Source organism: Pristiophorus japonicus, chromosome 1 (assembly GCF_044704955.1).
Source record: "Pristiophorus japonicus isolate sPriJap1 chromosome 1, sPriJap1.hap1, whole genome shotgun sequence".
NCBI lineage: Eukaryota > Metazoa > Chordata > Chondrichthyes > Pristiophoridae > Pristiophorus > Pristiophorus japonicus.
The window spans coordinates 478,339,206-478,357,436 of record NC_091977.1 but is presented as its reverse complement, the minus strand read 5'-3'; the positions used below and the strand labels follow the sequence as shown (position 1 = coordinate 478,357,436).

At 46.9% G+C, this 18,231-nt stretch overlaps 1 protein-coding gene across 1 annotated transcript in view; it reads right to left on the bottom strand.

The window, feature by feature from the left end:
- The window catches only part of dhx30 (DEAH (Asp-Glu-Ala-His) box helicase 30), a 74,809-nt gene that overhangs the window by 38,119 nt on the left and 18,459 nt on the right, over positions 1–18,231 (bottom strand). The window contains exons 7-10 of the mRNA XM_070887698.1: positions 17,008–17,160; positions 6,667–7,488; positions 3,245–3,320; positions 1,523–1,686 (exon numbers count right to left, since the gene is read on the bottom strand). Coding sequence (XP_070743799.1) covers positions 1,523–1,686; positions 3,245–3,320; positions 6,667–7,488; positions 17,008–17,160 — 1,215 coding nt within the window. The remainder of the gene's footprint in view (positions 1–1,522; positions 1,687–3,244; positions 3,321–6,666; positions 7,489–17,007; positions 17,161–18,231) is intronic.

The following is an 18,231-nucleotide window of genomic DNA, read 5'->3' as shown; positions in this document are numbered from 1 at the left end:
AGGGTGGGGGGGGTGAAGAGGAGGGTGGGGGGGGGTGAAGAGGAGGGTGGGGGGGGGTGAAGAGGAGGGTGGGGGGGGTGAAGAGGAGGGTGGGGGGGGTGAAGAGGAGGGTGGGGGGGTGAAGAGGAGGGTGGGGGGGGTGAAGAGGAGGGTGGGGGGGGTGAAGAGGAGGGTGGGGGGGGTGAAGAGGAGGGTGGGGGGGGTGAAGAGGAGGGTGGGGGGGGTGAAGAGGAGGGTGGGGGGGTGAAGAGGAGGGTGGGGGGGGTGAAGAGGAGGGTGGGGGGGGTGAAGAGGAGGGTGGGGGGGGAGAAAGAGGAGGGTGGGGGGGGTGAGAAAGAGGAGGGTGGGGGGGGAGAAAGAGGAGGGTGGGGGGGGGAGAAAGAGGAGGGTGGGGGGGGGAGAAAGAGGAGGGTGGGGGGGGGAGAAAGAGGAGGGTGGGGGGGGAGAAAGAGGAGGGTGGGGGGGAGAAAGAGGAGGGTGGGGGGGAGAAAGAGGGGGGGGAGAAAGAGGAGGGTGGGGGGGGGGGAGAAAGAGGAGGGTGGGGGGGGGGGAGAAAGAGGAGGGTGGGGGGGGGGGGAGAAAGAGGAGGGTGGGGGGGAGAAAGAGGAGGGTGGGGGGGGAGAAAGAGGAGGGTGGGGGGGGGAGAAAGAGGAGGGTGGGGGGAGAAAGAGGAGGGTGGGGGGGGAGAAAGAGGAGGGTGGGGGGGGGAGAAATAGGAGGGTGGGGGGGGAGAAATAGGAGGGTGGGGGGGGAGAAATAGGAGGGTGGGGGGGGGAGAAATAGGAGGGTGGGGGGGGGGAGAAATAGGAGGGTGGGGGGGGGGGAGAAATAGGAGGGTGGGGGGGGGGGAGAAATAGGAGGGTGGGGGGGGAGAAATAGGAGGGTGGGGGGGGAGAAATAGGAGGGTGGGGGGGGAGGAAATAGGAGGGTGGGGGGGGGGGGGGATGGGAGGGGAGGAGGGCCGGAGCGGGAGCGGACGCGGACCTGAACGGGGAGATGGGGAGGGGGGGGGGGGGGGAAGAGCCGGAGCAGGAGCTGAAGATTAAGAGGAGGGAGGCCAGAGTCCGATCTTCACCGCCCCAGTGAGCCCATTTGGCCAGGGCTCAGGGCGGCATGGTTCGGGCGCCTCCCACGCAGCCTCGGCGGCCTGGAGCTGCTGCACATGCGCGCACACTCTGGCGCGCATGTGCAGAGGTCCCGGCACTGTTTCCAGCGCTGGGAATTGGCTCTGCCCCCCCACAGCTTTTGCTATACTGTGCCAACGGCCTGCAATGTTCCAGCAGTGGGGAGAATACCGAGGTAAGTTTTAGGCACGGTTTTTGTTCTAAAAAGTCGCCGCAGCTCTCGGAGTTGCGCCGTTCTAAGCGTGGGGGCAAACTTGGGCCCAATGCCTCAAGTATATTGCTAATACTTGTTCCTATCATTTTTACTAGGCAAACATGAGATATTCAGACCTCCCACCACTGGTTCGAATCAGCCAGGTTCACCGGTCATTGTGGAAAAAAACAGACATACAATTTACTCTGACGAACTGGAAGCAAGCCCACAGGAAATTCACTCGGAGTTTGCACAAACACTCACCAGGTAAGATGATGCAGTTCTCTTTCCTAGTTGAAAGACGTTCCTCGAGTCTCTGCTGAACCCCTCGGATCTCCTGCCACCCTGGCAAGAAGCACAAGATTGCACCTGCGATGCAAACGTACGACAGAGAGTTAGCCAAAGTCACTTCCCCTCAACTTCCCCTCCCCAACGCCCCCCCCCTGCCCCCATTGTCTCCTCTTCTCTATTATAGGTAGCAATTGTTGCTGAGTGCAGAGGGCCTTTCTGTACAGTGCCCAAGTGGAGATTCTTCACAGTGGGTGTTGTTTGAATCATGAACTCTATCACAGCCAAGCCCAATTCTGGCACCCACATACAAGCAAGTGAATTCCACCAAGGGGGGCTCGCTTGAATTGGAGGGGGATTGGTTGATTTTTCCCATTCCAAGGCCCACAGGAATGCAGCACAGAACAGGAACTCAATGTGGGATCTTTTGATCAGTAAAGTTCAGGACTAAACCAGTTGGTGCCAGCGGGAGGTATAACAATACTCTCAACATCACATCAAAGTGCTCCCACCATCAGCGTCCGAGCTGTACCTAGCAGCACTTCACCCCTATGTTATCTAGCTCAAAATGCTTCTTTGAGACACAACCCAGTCGCAGACAGGATTGCACTGCTGAGCGTTTTGCACAGTGCACGTGGACTTGGTATGAAAATTTCACCCACCCACCAATGCACTTTACTAAAACCCCATGCTGGCACAGACATTCAAGATTAGATTGGATAGGTGGATGAAGAACAAGGGGTTAAGGAACTACGGCAACAGGGTGAGTGAATGCGATTTGTTCACATGGAGGATAGACATTGACATTGACTGGTTAGGCTGAATAGCCTGTTTGTGTGTTGTAATTTCTATGTATTTCTTGTATTGTGTAACTACACTAAACAAGGCATTCAACCGGTTGCTAATTAAAGCTTTAAACACATTAATTTACTGTGCTAAAGTAGGAACTGTGCCCCTGAACTAGCTTGGGCTGATAAGCTCTACCCTTCTGAAGGCACTGACCCATGCTGGAATTCTGCCTAAGATTCTGGACATAAGCCCAGACAATGAGCATCAATGTGAGAGAGAACATAGGAATTGCTAGATGGAAAAACACCAAGGTCCATCTAGTTCACCTTCTACCATCGGTAGTCGCATGATACAATGATAATGGAGTTGTTGACTAATTATGGAAATCAATCTTTTAACAATTAGCCTGTAACAGACCCAGACTTGGATAAGGAAAACCCGAGTGGTGGAAAGGTTTGGGAACCACAGGTCCAAAGTCACATGTTCCTCCCAAGCATAGTACACTTATCATGTCATGTCTCAAACTATGATGATTTCAGCCTAATCCAACTCTTCCCACACCAGAGTGACATCTACTGGATGGTGACCAGTTGCTAACCCTGGCTGATTCATCTCTACTCTAGCGCATAAGCAGCAGAGCCAATTGTGACACGTGTCCTGTTATTCTGGCTGAGATCAATAGCTCAGCACTGCCCAGGATTTAAACTTGGGGCCTTCCTACTCTGTATAATTGAGGATTAAACCTGGCAGAAAAGTCATCCACTAAACCACAGAGAGAGAGAGAGAGTTAAAAATATCTATCCCTTATTTTCAGCAGCAAACTCCAGTGATAACTCATGGTTTCCCTTACCCGACTCGCTGTGAGCGTCAATATGCACAATAGTGTCGGTGACCAGGTCAAGGTCAGGAACAGGGTCCTCCTCATCCTGTCAGACATCACAAAACAAAGAGGCAATTATAACCACCAGTAAGTCAAACAGATTTACCAAATACGATACAGTTTGTCACTAATATATTTAAATCCCTTGTGAACTTAAGGACTGATTCTATTGTGGGAAAAAAAAATTACATGCAGCAATTGACTGCTGGACTATCACTGCGAGTCACAGGTCACATCTGCAAGGTTCTGCACCCTCTCAAAGAGCCCATTAGTAATTCACAGATCCCTGATGGCTCAAGAGGCTTTTCAGACACGTTAACAGTGTTACCAACTCAAGACATAAAAATGGAGGTAAATATATAATTAGTCAGGGTTCCCACCCAATAGGTATTCAGTAGCCCCAACCAAAGTTATGAACAAGCACTGCATCAGACTTAACTGAGAAGCCTTTCACAGTTGAATATCCTGCCGACATTCACTATCTAGGCTGCACCTGTGGAACTGTGCCCAAGAGTGATCACCTTTAGGAAGTCAATCGTTGAATGGCTACAGCACGGAAGACGACCATTTGGCCGGTCGAGCCCATGCCGGCTCTCTGCAAGAGCACTTCAGCTAGTCCCACTCACCCAACCCTTTCCCCATAACCCTGCAAATTTTTTTCCTTCAGGTTCTTATCTAACTCCCTCCTCTCAATCTTCTCTGCTCTGTGGAGAACCCCAGCTTCTCTTGTCTATCTTGTCCGCCAACGAGAACAGTTTCTCTCTATCTACTCTGTCTAGACCCCTCATGATTTTGAACACCTCTATCAAATCTCCTCTCAATCTTCTCTGCTCTAAGGAGAACAACCCAGCTTCTCCAGTCTAGCCACATAACTGAAGTCCCTCATCTCTGGAATTATTCTCGTAAATCTTTTCTGCACCCTCTCAAAGGCCTTCATATCCTTCCTAAAATGCTGTTCCCAGAATTGGACACAATACTCCAGTTGAGGCCGAACCAGCGTTTTACACAGGTCCATCATAATTTCCACACTTTTGTACTCTATACCTCTAATTCATGAAGCCCAGAATCCCATAAGCTTGTTTAACTACTTTCCCAACCTGCCCTGCCACCTTTAACGATTTGTGCACATATACCAACCTCTAGATCTCTCTGTTCATGCACCCCCTTTAGTTTTTATTTCCATTCCTCATTCTTTATACAAAATGTATCACTTAACACGTTTCTGTGTTAGAGAAAGTAGAAATTCACTGAGACAAGAAATCTAGCGAAGCAGGGAACGGAATGCTTTCCAGGGAGGGAGGATGGACAGTCAGGATGTCTTGGGTTGGTCCAATTTATTTTCTACCTATCTCTATGCAGAATTTCCCCTCCTCCTCTGCTGAAAGTGCTGGTTCTTGCTGGGGTATGGCTTAATGAGTGCCGACAATCTTCCAGTACCTCACCAAAGAGGCCATTCTTTATCTGTGAGCATAGACAATGAATGTCTGTAGGATATTCAACGTTACAGCCAAGAACATCTTCTCATCAGGCATCTACGTGCACACACTTTCCAGCAGTGATTAGTGATTAGACTCAAGGCTAAATGCTGCGCAAGTCAACCGCTGCCCCAGCTGAGATCAGTTAACTCTGCACAGATCTAACCAGGAACCTCTGGGTCATCTGTATGATTCAGTTATCCATCCGATAAACAAGCTCATTAAATATGCTTTAAAAGGAATGAAGGATGCTGTGAGCACAGAGTGTACTGCGGTGCTGGTGGGTATTGTTCGACAGCAGGTATCCTGCATGTTGGTATGGAAAAAAATCCATTTATAGAGTGTCTTATTTGTCTCAGAAACATCCAACAGCATTTCACAATGAATTACTAGAAGTAAACTCATGACAGCCATTTCACACACAGCTAGATCCCCACAATCAACACTGACCAGTTTATCTGTTGGTGGTGGTATTGGCCGAGGGAACACCGGGAAGTCCTCCTCAAATACTGTCATCTGATCTTTAACATCTTCCTGAATGGTTTAAAGTCTCATTCAAAAGACAATGCAGCCTTTCCCTTTTACTGAACTGGGTCAAGATTACATGGTCAAGTGGGGCTTGAACCTTCTGACTTAAGAGGTGAGAATGCTACCAACAGAGCCAAGCTGACACTTGTAAAGTTACAGCATCCTCAATCTTGAGGATTACCAGGGCCACTCCTTCCCGACTGCCTGCCACTGGGCAGTCACCTTTGGCGGGTCTGTCCTGCCGGTGAGAAGGCCACGGATGGTGATGGGAGCATCAGCGACATTGGATTCTGTGAGTATGACTGTGTCAGGTTTGTCACCACCTGCCTCCCCCTTTCAGTGCCCCAGCACTTCCTTAAGAATCTGTTACATTTCAAATTATTGTCAGTTCTGACGAAGGGTCATCGACCTGAAACGTTAATTCTGTTTCTCTCTCCACAGATGCTGCCTGACCCGCTGAGATTTCCAGCATTTTCTGTTTTTATGTTAGATTCCAGCATCCGCAGTATTTTGCTTTTGCATGTCAGGTTTGTTGTTTGACTAGTCTGTGGGACAGCTCTCCCAATTTTGGCATGTCCCCAGCTGTTAGTGAGGACTTTGCAGGTCAACTGGCTGGGTGTGCCTTTATCATGTCCGAATCCAATGCCAATGTCGATGTTGGGTGATCTGTCCCGTTTAATTCTTATTTCACTTTTCTGTAGCGATTTGTTACAACTGCATGGCCTGCTAGGTCATTTCAGAGGGCACTTAAGAGTCAACCACAGTGCTGAGAGTCTGGAGTCACTTATAGGTCAGACTGGGTAAGGACAGCAGGTTTCCTTCCCTAAAGGGCCAGTTGGGGTTTTACTAAAATCCAATAGCTTCATGTTCACCATTATTGATACTAGCTTTTTATTCCAGGTTTATTTAATTAACTGAATTTATTGCTGTCCACTGTAGCAAAGACGTCCCCACCACCTCCCCTGAACATTAACACATTGCATGTCAGCATACATCACGTCCTTCTCCTGCTTTACCAAGTTGCTTGCGTCAGCTTGGCTCAGTTGATAGCATTTTTGCCACCGAGTCAGAAGGTTGTGGGTTCAAACCCCACTCCAGGAATTGAGCACATAATCTATGGGACCTTGGAACGTCTACTTGAACCAAGACACCAATTGAAAAGCAGTGGAGTTTTCCTGATATCCTGCCCAACATCCCTCTGCCCAATCAACAGTACCAAAAAACAGATTCATTGGTTGTTTCTCTCACTTGTACAAAATGACTAACATTTGCTTAAATAACAAATGACTACACTTCAAAGATAGTTAATTAGCTGTGAAGTGCTTGGGATGTCCGGAGACAGGAAAGAAGCTAGATCAATGCAAGTTCTTTCTTTACCGAATCACTTACTTGATTGAGCTGGGTAGTCTTCCTTCGCCCCAGCATTGGCAGGATGTCATCTAGGTAATAATCTTTCACTGGGTACATGAACCCTGGCACCGTCACTACGGGGCAATTCCCATAATACTCTGATATCCGCTGAGTGTCACTGGTGGCGCTCATCAGGATGATCTTCAGATCCGGGTTGGCCTCCATCACATTCTTCAGTAGGATGAGCAGGAAGTCCGTATTGACGTCACGCTCATGGACTTCATCCACGATGACGTGACTGATGCCCACAAGCGAGGCATTCCCTTGCAGTTTCTTCAGGAGTATGCCGACTGTGCAGAAGAGCAGGGCCCCTCCTCTAGGAGGCAACATGCTCTCCAGCCTCACCTGGTAGCCTGCATTTTTCTTCAGACTCGGTCCTAACTCGTAGCCCACACGTTGCCCCACCGATACGGCACTGATCCGTCGGGGCTGGGTTATTAAGATGTTACAGCACGCTCCTTGATTATCAGTTATGAACTTCTCCAGTATGAACTGTGGGATCCTGGTAGTCTTACCACATCCAGTCGCTCCAGCTATAACCACGACCCGATTGTCCTCAAAGGCAGAGATTATTGCTTCCTTGTGAGAGTCCACGGGCAGCACCTTAACCTTCCCTGGCCTGGGTCTCTGCCAGAGCCAGAGCAGTTTCTGACTGATGTGCTCCGCCTCTTCAGGTGACATCGGGACGTACGTGTCTCCCGTTATGGCATCGCTAATCAAACCAAGATTAGATGTTGGATCCACGTGGCCGATAGACTTGGGCTTACAGCCATAGTCATCAGGTGCTGTCTCCACTGTGTACTGAGAGAGACACGAGGGGTGGGGGTGTTGGTGTAGGTGGAGTAAGAATAAAAGGATTAGCTGCATTTCTCTGTTTAACGAACAAATATTGAAGGCATTCCACAAAAACAGAACAGTGAACATTTGATTTTAAAAAATAATTTTCCAATTTTCTCCCCCTTCTATTCTGAAGGCGTCAATTCTTGGCCAGTTTGTTTCAAAGTAATGGGGGGAGCATTGGGCGTTTGAGAAACACAATAAAGCTCTATCTAAATGCTAGGATGGCCTTTCTTTCCCAGTTGCCCTGTGGTATCTTACTCAGTTAGTCATGCTTCATCTATGAGTTCAGACGGTGATTTATAGAATCATACAGCACAGGAGGCCATTCAGCCCATTGTGCCTCTGGTGGCTCTTTGAAAGAGTGATCTAATTAGTCCCATGCCCATCCTCTTTCCCCATAGCCCTCAACATTAGAGGTTTCTATTGATTCTCTAGATGTGAACACTGGCAAGGCTGCGTTTATTGCCCATCTCTGATCACCCTGAGATAGTTGTAGTGGTGGGCCTCCGTGAGTAGCAATTCTTTGTACAACAGAGCAGCCTTCTCGGCCAGTCCAGAAAACATCAAATAGCGTGGGACGGGAGTCAATCATGTGCCACAATGGGGAGGGATGGCAGGCTAACCCATTGAGTTATTACACCAATCCAGCAATTTTCATGGTCAGTTTTTCTTGTAGTCTAGCACTGTACCAATGTTTCAGTTTAGACAGTGGGAATTAAAAGTTGCACCAAAGTCAGTCAGGAAAATTTAGTTGATAAGAGGATGCTTCCCCTGGCTGGGGAGTCTAGAACTAGAGGTCACAGTCTCAGACTAAGGGGCAGCCATTTAGGATTGAGATGAGGAGAAATTTCTTGGAATCTTGAATCTTGAAATTCTGTAGACCAAAGGGCTGTGGATGCTCTGATGTTGAGTACATTCAAGACAAAGATCTATACATTGTTGGATATTAAGGGAACCAAGGGATATGGGCATAGTGCAGGAAGGTGAAGTTGAGGTAGAAGATTAGCTATGATCTTATTGAATGGCGGAGCAGAGTTGAAGGGTCCAATGGCCGACTCTTGATCCTATATCTTAGCTTCTATAGATATGTGAAGAGAAAAAGATTAGTGAAGACAAACGTAGGTCCCTTGCAGTCGGATTCAGGTGAATTTATAATGGGGAACAAATAAATGGCAGACCAATTGAACACGTACTTTGGTTCTGTCTTCACGAAGGAAGACACAAATAACCTTCCGGATGTACTAGGGGACCGAGGGTCTAGTGTGAAGGAGGAACTGAAGGATATCCTTATTAGGCGGGAAATTGTGTTAGGGAAAGTGACGGGATTGAAGGCCGATAAATCCCCAGGGCCTGATAGTCTACATCCCAGAGTACTTAAAGAAGTGGCCCTAGAAATTGTGGATGCATTGGTGATAATTTTCCAACAGTCTATCGACTCTGGATCAGTTCCTATGGACTGGAAGGTTGCAAATGTAACACCACTTTTTAAAAAATGAGGGAGAGAGAAAACAGGGAAGTATAGACCGGTTAGCCTGACATCGGTGATGGGGAAAATGTTGGAATCAATCATTAAGGATGAAATAGCAGCGCATTTGGAGAGCAGTGATAGGATTGATCCAAGTCAGCGTGGATTTATGAAAGGGAAATCATGCTCGACAAATCTTCTGGAATTTTTTAAGAATGTAACTAGTAGAGTGGACAAGGGAGAACCAGTGGATGTGGTGTATTTGGACTTTCAAAAGGTTTTGACAAGGTCCCATACAGGAGATTGGTGTGTAAAATCAAAGCACATGGTATTGGGGGTAATGTACTGACGTGGATTGAGAACTGGTTGGCAGACAGGAAGCAGAGAGTCGGGATTAACAGGTCCTTTTCAGAATGGCAGGCAGTGACTAGTGGAGTGCCGCAGGGCTCAGTGCTGGGACCCCAGCTCTTTACAATATATATTAATGATTTAGATGATGGAATTGAGTAATATCTCCAAGTTTGCAGATGACACTAAACTGGGTGGCGGTGTGAGCTGTGAGGAGGACGCTAAGAGGCTGCAGGGTGACTTGGACAGGTTAGGCGAGTGGGCAAATGCATGGCAGATGCAGTATAATGTGGATAAATGTGAGGTTATCCACTTTGGGGGCAAAAACACGAAGGCAGAATATTATCTGAATGGCAGATTAGGAAAAGGGGAGGTGCAGCGAGACATGGGTGTCATGGTTCATCAGTCATTGAAAGTTGGCATGCAGGTACAGCAGGCGGTGAAGAAGGCAAATGGGATGTTGGCATTCATAGCAAGGGGATTTGAGTATAGGAGCAGGGAAGTCTTGCTGCAGTTGTACAGGGCCTTGGTGAGGCCACACCTGGAATATTGTGTTCTGTTTTGGTCTCCTAATCTGAGGAAGGACGTTCTTGCTATTGAGGGAGTGCAGCAAAGGTTCACCAGACTGATTCCAGGGATGGCTGGACTGACATATGAGGAGAGACTGGATTAACTGGGCCTTTATACACTGCAGTTTAGAAGGATGAGAGGGGATCTCATAGAATCATATAAGATTCTGACTGGACTGGACAGGCTAGATGCAGGAAGAATGTTCCCGATGTTGGCGAAGTACAGAACCAGGGGACATAGTCTTAGGATAAGGGGCAGGCCGTTTAGGACTGAGATGAGGAGAAACTTCTTCACTCAGAGAGTTGTTAACCTATGGAATTCCCTGCCGCAGAGAGTGTTGATGCCAGTTCATTGAATATATTCAAGAGGGAGTTAGATATGGCCCTTACGGCTAAAGGGATCAAGGGGTATGGAGAGAAAGCAGAAAAGGGGTACTGAAGGAATGATCAGCCATGATCTTATTGAATGGAGGTGCAGGCTTGAAGGGCCAAATGGCCTACTTCTGCACCTATTTTCTATGTTTCTATGTTCTTGTATGTTAAAAGCTTCAGCAGCAGACAAACAAAGCTTCTTTTGTTCTCTTGAGCCTTGAGAGATAGATAGAGTGGCTGCCTATACCTCCATAAATATTTCAGCTTTACAGCAGAAATAAGTGGGAATCAGGGGGAAAACTCTCCATTGGCTGGAATCATACCGAGCACAAAGCAAAATGGTTGTGGTATCATCTTAGCCCCAGGTCATCGCTGCAGGAGTTCCTCAGGGCAGTGTCCTAGGCCCAACCATCTTCAGCTGCTTCATCAATGACCTCCCCTCCATCATAAGGTCAGAAGTGGGGATGTACGCTATTCAGTGTCATTTGCAACTCCTCAGATAATGAAGCAGTCCGTGCCCGCATGCACAAGACCTGGACAACTTTCAGACTTGGGCTGAAAAGTGGCAAATAACATTCGCACCACACAACTTCCAGGCAATGACTATCTCCAACAAGCAAGAGTCTAACCACCGCCCCTTGACATTCATCAACATTCTGGGGGTTTCCACTTAACAGAAACTTAACAGGACCAGCCACATAAATACTGTGGTAACATGAGCAGGTCAGAGGCTGGTTATTCTGCAGCGAGAGTCTCACCTCCTGACTCCCCAAAGCCTTTACATCAAGGCACAAGTCAGGAGTGTGGTCATCATAGAAACATAGACTTTTGCAGCATGGAAGGAGGCCATTTCGGCCCATCGTCTCCATGCCAGCCAACAAGAGGCTATCCCAGCCTAATCCCACTTTCCGTTCTAGCTCCGTAATCCTGCAGGTTACGGCACTTCAGGTGCACAACCAAGTACTTTTTAAATCTGGTGAGGGTTTCTGTCTCTACTACCCTTTCAGGCAGTGAGTTCCTGACTCCCACAACCCTCTGCGTGAAGAAATTTCCCCTCAAATCCCCTCCCCTAGTGCTGTTGGGGAGGAGTTAAACTAATATGGCAGGGGGATGGGAACCAATGCAGGGAGAGAGGGAAACAAAATGGAGACAGAAGCAAAAGAAAGGAGAAGAGTAAAACTGGAGGGCAGAAAACCCAAGGCAAAAAACAAAAAGAGCCACTTTACAGCAAAATTCTAAAGGTTCAAAGTGTGTTAAAAAGGCAAGCCTGAAGGCTCTGTGCCTCAATGCGAGGACTATTCGGAATAAGGTGGACAAATTAACTGTGCAGATAGCAGTTAACGGATACGATGCAGTTGGCATCACGGAGACATGGCTCCAGGGTGACCAAGGCTGGGAACTCAGCATCCAAGGGTATTCAATATTAAGGAAGGATAGACAGAAAGGAAAAGGAGGAGGGGTGGCGTTGCTGGTTAAAGAGGAAATTAATGCAATTGTAAGGAAAGACATCAGCTTGCTTGATGTGGAATCGGTATGGGTGGAGCTACGGAATACCAAAGGGCAGAAAACACTAGTGGGAGTTGTGTACAGACCTCCAAACAGTAGAATTGATGTTGGGGAGGGCATCAAACAGGAAATTAGGGGTGCATGCAATCAAGGTGCAGCAGTTATCATGGGTGACTTTAATATGCATATAGATTAGGCTAACCAAACTGGAAACAATACGGTGGAGAATGATTTTCTGGAGTGCATAAGGGATGGTTTTCTAGACCAACTAGGGGGGAGGCCATCTTAGACTGGGTGTTGTGTAATGAGAGAAGATTAATTAGCAATCTCGTTGTGCGAGGCCCCTTGGGGAAGAGTAACCATAATATGGTGGAATTCTACAATAAGATGGAGAATGAAACAGTTAATTCAGAGACCAGGGTCCAGAACTTAAAGAAGGGTAACTTTGAAGGTATGAGGCGTGAATTGGCTAGGATAGATTGGCGAATGATACTCAAGGGGTTGACTGTGGATGGGCAATGGCAGACATTTAGAGACCGCATGGATGAACTACAACAATTGTACATCCCTGTCTGGCGTAAAAATAAAAAAGGGAAGGTGGCTCAACCGTGGCTATCAAGGGAAATCAGGGATAGCATTAAAGCCAAGGAAGTGGCATACAAATTGGCCAGAAATAGCAGCGAACCCGGGGACTGGGAGAAATTTAGAACTGAGAGAGGAGGACAAAGGGTTTGATTAGGGCAGGGAAAATAGAGTACGAGAGGAACATTAAAACGGACTGCAAAAGCTTCTATAGATATGGAAAGAGAAAAAGGTTAGTAAAGATAAACGTAGGTCCCTGCAGTCAGAATTAGGGGAAGTCATAACAGGGAACAAAGAAATAGCAGACCAATTGAACACGTACTTTGGTTCAGTATTCACTAAGGAGGACACAAACAACCTTCCGGATATAAAAGGGGTCAGAAGGTCCAGTATGAAGGAGGAACTGAGGCAAATCCTTATTAGTCGGGAAATTGTGTTGGGGAAATTGATGGGATTGAAGGCCGATAAATCCCCAGGGCCTGATGGTCTGCATCCCAGAGTACTTAAGGAAGTGGCCTTGGAAATAGCGGATGCATTGACAGTCATTTTTCCAACATTCCATAGACTCTGGATCAGTTCCTATGGACTGGAGGGTAGCCAATGTAACCCCACTTTTTAAAAAAGGAGGGAGAGAGAAAACAGGGAATTATAGACCGGTCAGCCTGACATAGGTAGTGGGTAAAATGATGGAATCAATTATTAAGGATGTCATAGCAGTGCATTTGGAAAGAGGTGACATGATAGGTCCAAGTCAGCATGGATTTGTGAAAGGGAAATCATGCTCGACAAATCTTCTGGAATTTTTTGAGGATGTTTGCAGTAGAATGGACAAGGGAGAACAAGTTGATGTGGTGTATTTGGACTTTCAGAAGGCTTTCGACAAGGTCCCACAAAGGAGATTAATGTGCAAAGTTAAAGCAGATGTGATTGGGGGTAGTGTGCTGACGTGGATTGAGAACTGGTTGTCAGACAGGAAGCAAAGAGTAGGAATAAATGGGTACTTTTCAGAATGGCAGGCAGTGACTAGTGGGGTACCGCAAGATTCTGTGCTGGGGCCCCAGATGTTTACATTGTACATTAATGATTTAGACGAGGGGATTATAAGTAGTATCTCCAAATTTGCGGATGACACGAAGTTGGGTGGCAGTGTGAGCTGCGAGGAGGATGCTATGAGGCTGCAGAGTGACTTGGATAGATTAGGTGAGTGGGCAAATGCATGACAGATGAAGTATAATGTGGATAAATGTGAGGTTATCCACTTTGGTGGTAAAAACAGAGAGACAGACTATTATCTGAATGGTGACAGATTAGGAAAAGGGGAGGTGCAACGAGACCTGGGTGTCATAGTACATCAGTCATTGAAGATTGGCATGCAGGTACAGCAGGCGGTTAAGAAAGCAAATGGCATGTTGGCCTTCATAGCGAGGGGATTTGAGTACAGGGGCAGGGAGGTGTTACTACAATTGTACAGGGCCTTGGTGAGGCCACACCTGGAGTATTGTGTACAGTTTTGGTCTCCTAACTTGAGGAAGGACATTCTTGCTATTGAGGGAGTGCAGCGAAGATTCACCAGACTGATTCCCGGGATGGCGGGACTGACCTATCAAGAAAGACTGGATCAACTGGGCTTGTATTCACTGGAGTTCAGAAGAATGAAAGGGGATCTCATAGGTTAGATGCAGGAAGAATGTTCCCAATGTTGGGGAAGTCCAGAACCAGGAGTCACAGTCTAAGGATAAGGGGTAAGCCATTTAGGACCGAGATGAGGAGAAACTTCTTCACCCAGAGAGTGGTGAACCTGTGGAATTCTGTACCACAGAAAGTTGTTGAGGCCAATTCACTAAATATATTCAAAAAGGAGTTAGATGTAGTCCTTACTACTAGGGGGATCAAGGGGTATGGCGAGAAAGCAGGAATGGAGTACTGAAGTTGCATGTTCAGCCATAAACTCATTGAATGGCGGTGTAGGCTCGAAGTGCCGAATGGCCTACTCCTGCACCTATTTTCTATGTTTCTATAAACCTTCTACCAATTACTTTAAATTTATGCCCCCTGGCTGTTGACCCCTCTGCTAAGGGAAATAGGCCATTTCTATCCACTATATCTAGGCCCCTCATAATTTTATACACCTCAATGAGGTCTCTCCTCAGCCTCCTCTGTTCCAATGAAAACAAATCCAGCCTAATCTGTCCTCATAGCTTAGATTCTCCACTCCTGGCAACATCCTCCTAAATCTCCTCTATACCCTCGCCAGTGCAATCATGTCCTTCCTGTAATGCGCTGACCAGAACTGCATGCAGTACTGCAGCCGTGGCCTAACTAGTGTTTTATACAGTTCAAGCATAATCCCCTGCTCTTGTATTCTATGCCTCGGCTATTAAAGGCAAGCATTCCTTATGCCTTCTTAACCACTTTATCTACCTGGCGTGCTAATTTCAGGGTTCTGTGGACATGCACTCCAATGCCCCTTTGTTCCTCTACACTTCTCAGTATCCTACCATTTAATGTGTATTCCCTTCCCTTGTTGGCCCTCCCCAAATGCATTACCTCACATTTCTCTAGATTAAATTCCATTTGCCACTGCCACTGATGGAATACTCTCCACTTGCCTGAATAGGTGCAGCTCCAACAACACTCAAGGAACTCATCATCCAGAACAAAGCAGTCCGCTTGATTGGAACCCCATCCACCGCCTTAAATATTCACTCCCTCCACCATGGGCACACCGTGGCTATAGTGTGCACCATCTACAAGATGTATTGCAGCAACTCGCCAAGGCTTCTTCAGCAGCACCTCCCAAACCCGCAATCTCTATCACCTAGAAGGACAAAGACAGCAGGTGCTTGGGAACACCATCACCTGCAGGTTCCCCTCCAAGTTACACACCATCTTGGCTTTGGAAATATACCGCCGTTCCTTCATCGTCACTGGGTCAAAATCCTGGAACTCCCTACCTAACAGCACTGTGGGAGTACCTTCACCTTGTAGACTGCAGTGGTTCAAGAAGGCCACTCACCACCACCACCTTCTGCAGTTCAATTAGGAATGGGCAATAAATGCTGGCCTTGATTGAGTTTGGCACCATCTGTGGCTGAGGGAAGCTGATCAACCAAGCAGATTGAAGAATTCTCACAGACAGCAAAGCAGGAAGTAAAATGCAACGATTATAATTCACATTTTAATCATTGTACAGAAAGTGAAATAAAGTCTTGGACATACACATGGGATTAAAGTTGAAGCTGAAATATCAAAAAAAACTTTTAAAACAACAAAAAGGAAATTTTTTTTTAAATAATTCAATTTTCAAATGTTCTTCTGAGGGAATGAGCCTTGTAAAATTAGTTTTTCAGGGCCAGCGAGGTTGTTAAACAAAGCTTAATATTTTCATTTTCATAGTTTTTACAGTGCGAATAGTGCATAAAAAGTTGACGGTTACGCCAAATCACTGATTGTGTGTTGATTGCAACTGCGTAGGGGGCAACAGCACACACTGTGGAGGAGCAGGGCATCACTGACAGCAACTTCCGGATTTCGTCATCATTACAACCACAAATCTTTGTTCATTAATGTAACGTCAGACATGCCTTCGTTGGTTGCACTCTGGGTCAGAAGGTTTATGTCCCACTCCAGAGACTAGAGTACAAAAATCTAGGCTGACACTCCAGTGCAATACTGAGGGAGCGCTGCACTGTTGGAGGTGCCGTCTTTCAGATGCGACATTAAACCAAGGCCCCATCTGCTCTCTCAGGTGGATGTAAAGGATCCCATGGCACTATTTCGAAGAAGAGCAGGGAATTTAGCCCTGGTGTCCTGGCCAATATTTATCCCCCAACCAACATAATTAAAACAGATTATATTGTCATTTATCACATTGCTGTTTGTGGGAGTTGCTGTGCACAGCTGGCCCTTTGCTAAGAGAGGTGGAGGGAGAGAGAGGTTTCCTGCTCCAGGATTCAGTAAACTCTGTTGGAACATGTGTCTGGAGAGTCAGATGAGGATCAGGCTTTGCTGACACCTGCGATTCTAAAACAGTAACAGTCAATGCCTTCAGAGGAGACTCATCAATAAAGTTAGAATCTTACAGTACAGGAGGCCATTTGGTCCATCCAGCCTGTGCTGTCTCTTTGAAAGAGCTGTCTAATTAGTCCCAATCCCCTGCTCTTTCCCCATAGCTCAGCAATTTTTTCCTGTTCAAGTATGTATCTAATTCCCTTTTGAAAGTTACTATTGATTCTATTTCCACCACCCTTTCAGGCAGTGCATTCCAGATCATAACTCGCTGTGCAAAAACATTTCTCCTCACCTTCCCTCTGGTTCTTTTATCATTTACCTTAAATCTGTAACCTCTGGTTACCAATCCTCCTGTCAGTGGAAACAGTTTCTCCTTATCTACTCTTTCAAAACCACTCAATTTTTGAACAGGTCTATCAAATCTCCCCATAACCTTCTTTGCTCCAAGGAGAACAGTCCCAGTTTCTCCAGTCATTCTACAGTTTTTTTTTAAAGTTTATTAAAATTTGAAAATATGGCAAAGAAACACATCTTCTTAAGATGAAATAAGACATTCTGAACAGGCAATTCAATTGAGTAGACCAGCAAATCAGGCATTTATTTAAGGGACACTGAACTGCGACTGACCTGGTCCAGATATTGCTGGATTCGTTGCTGGAGACTCTCGGGGATTTTTAGCCTGGTTGGCCTCCGTTCCTTTTCACTCAACTCTTTTATCGCCGTCAGGTTGTACATGGCATGGGTCAGTGGATGGTTCTTCTGGTTAAGCAAGCCCAGATCCTGCCAAAGAGACACATAAGCTTACCTCTACTTCTCCAGAATAATCTGTCCAGTGAGTACAATAGTGAAAAAGGAGCATGTCGGACAAATGGATCACCAGTTCACAATTACTGTGGGTGGTGTGGGGCAGTGGTTTAAAAAGCCACTTTCTCATATTTGGGATCATGCCATATCCAGCTCAAACTGAAGAAATGAGTCTCTTCTGTCTGATGGCCGTATGAGAAGGCTCTATTTCAATTCCTGATGGGCGTGCATGTACAGTATGAAAGGTGCCTCCAAATTTAGCTCTGATTAACAATCTCACTCATAAAGGGTACAAGATGGCTGGTGAGAGAAATGGAAAACCGTTACTCTGGTGCAGTATGGGGACTGATGTTGAGACTGAGGCATAGTTGGAACGGTGTAGGGGGAGCTTCACTGTATTTAACCTGTACTGTACCTGCCCTGGGGGTGTTTGATGGATATTGTAGAGGGAGCTTCACTGTATCGAACCCGTGCTGTTCTGCCCTGGAGATGTTTGATATGAGTGTAGAGGAGCTTTACTGTATCTAACCCATGCCGTGCTGTAGACTAGAGGTGATCCAAAACTCAGCTGCCCATGTCCTAAGTTGCACCAAGTCCCAATCATCCATCACCCCTGTGTTCGCTGACCTACAGTGGCTCCCGGTTAAGCAATGCCTTCATTTCAAAATTCTTATCCTTGTTTTCAAATCCCTCCATGGCCTTGCCCCTCGCTACCTCTGTGATCTCCTCCAGCTGCCACCCCAACCTCCACCCCCCAAGATGTCTGTGCTCCTCTAATTCTGCCCTCTTGATCATCCCTGATTGTAATCATGCCAGCAATTCCTATGTTCCTATTCATACTGGTAGCTGTGCCTTCTGTTGCCTAACCCCAAGCTCTGGAATTCCCTGTCTAACCTCTCCGCCTCTCTACCGCCCTTTCCCTTTCAGAACGCTCCTTAAAACCTACCTCTTTGATCAAGCTTTCGTCATCTGTCCTAATTTCTCCTGATTTGGCTCTGTGTCAAATATTTTGTCTCATAATACTCCTGTGAAGCGCTTAGGGACATT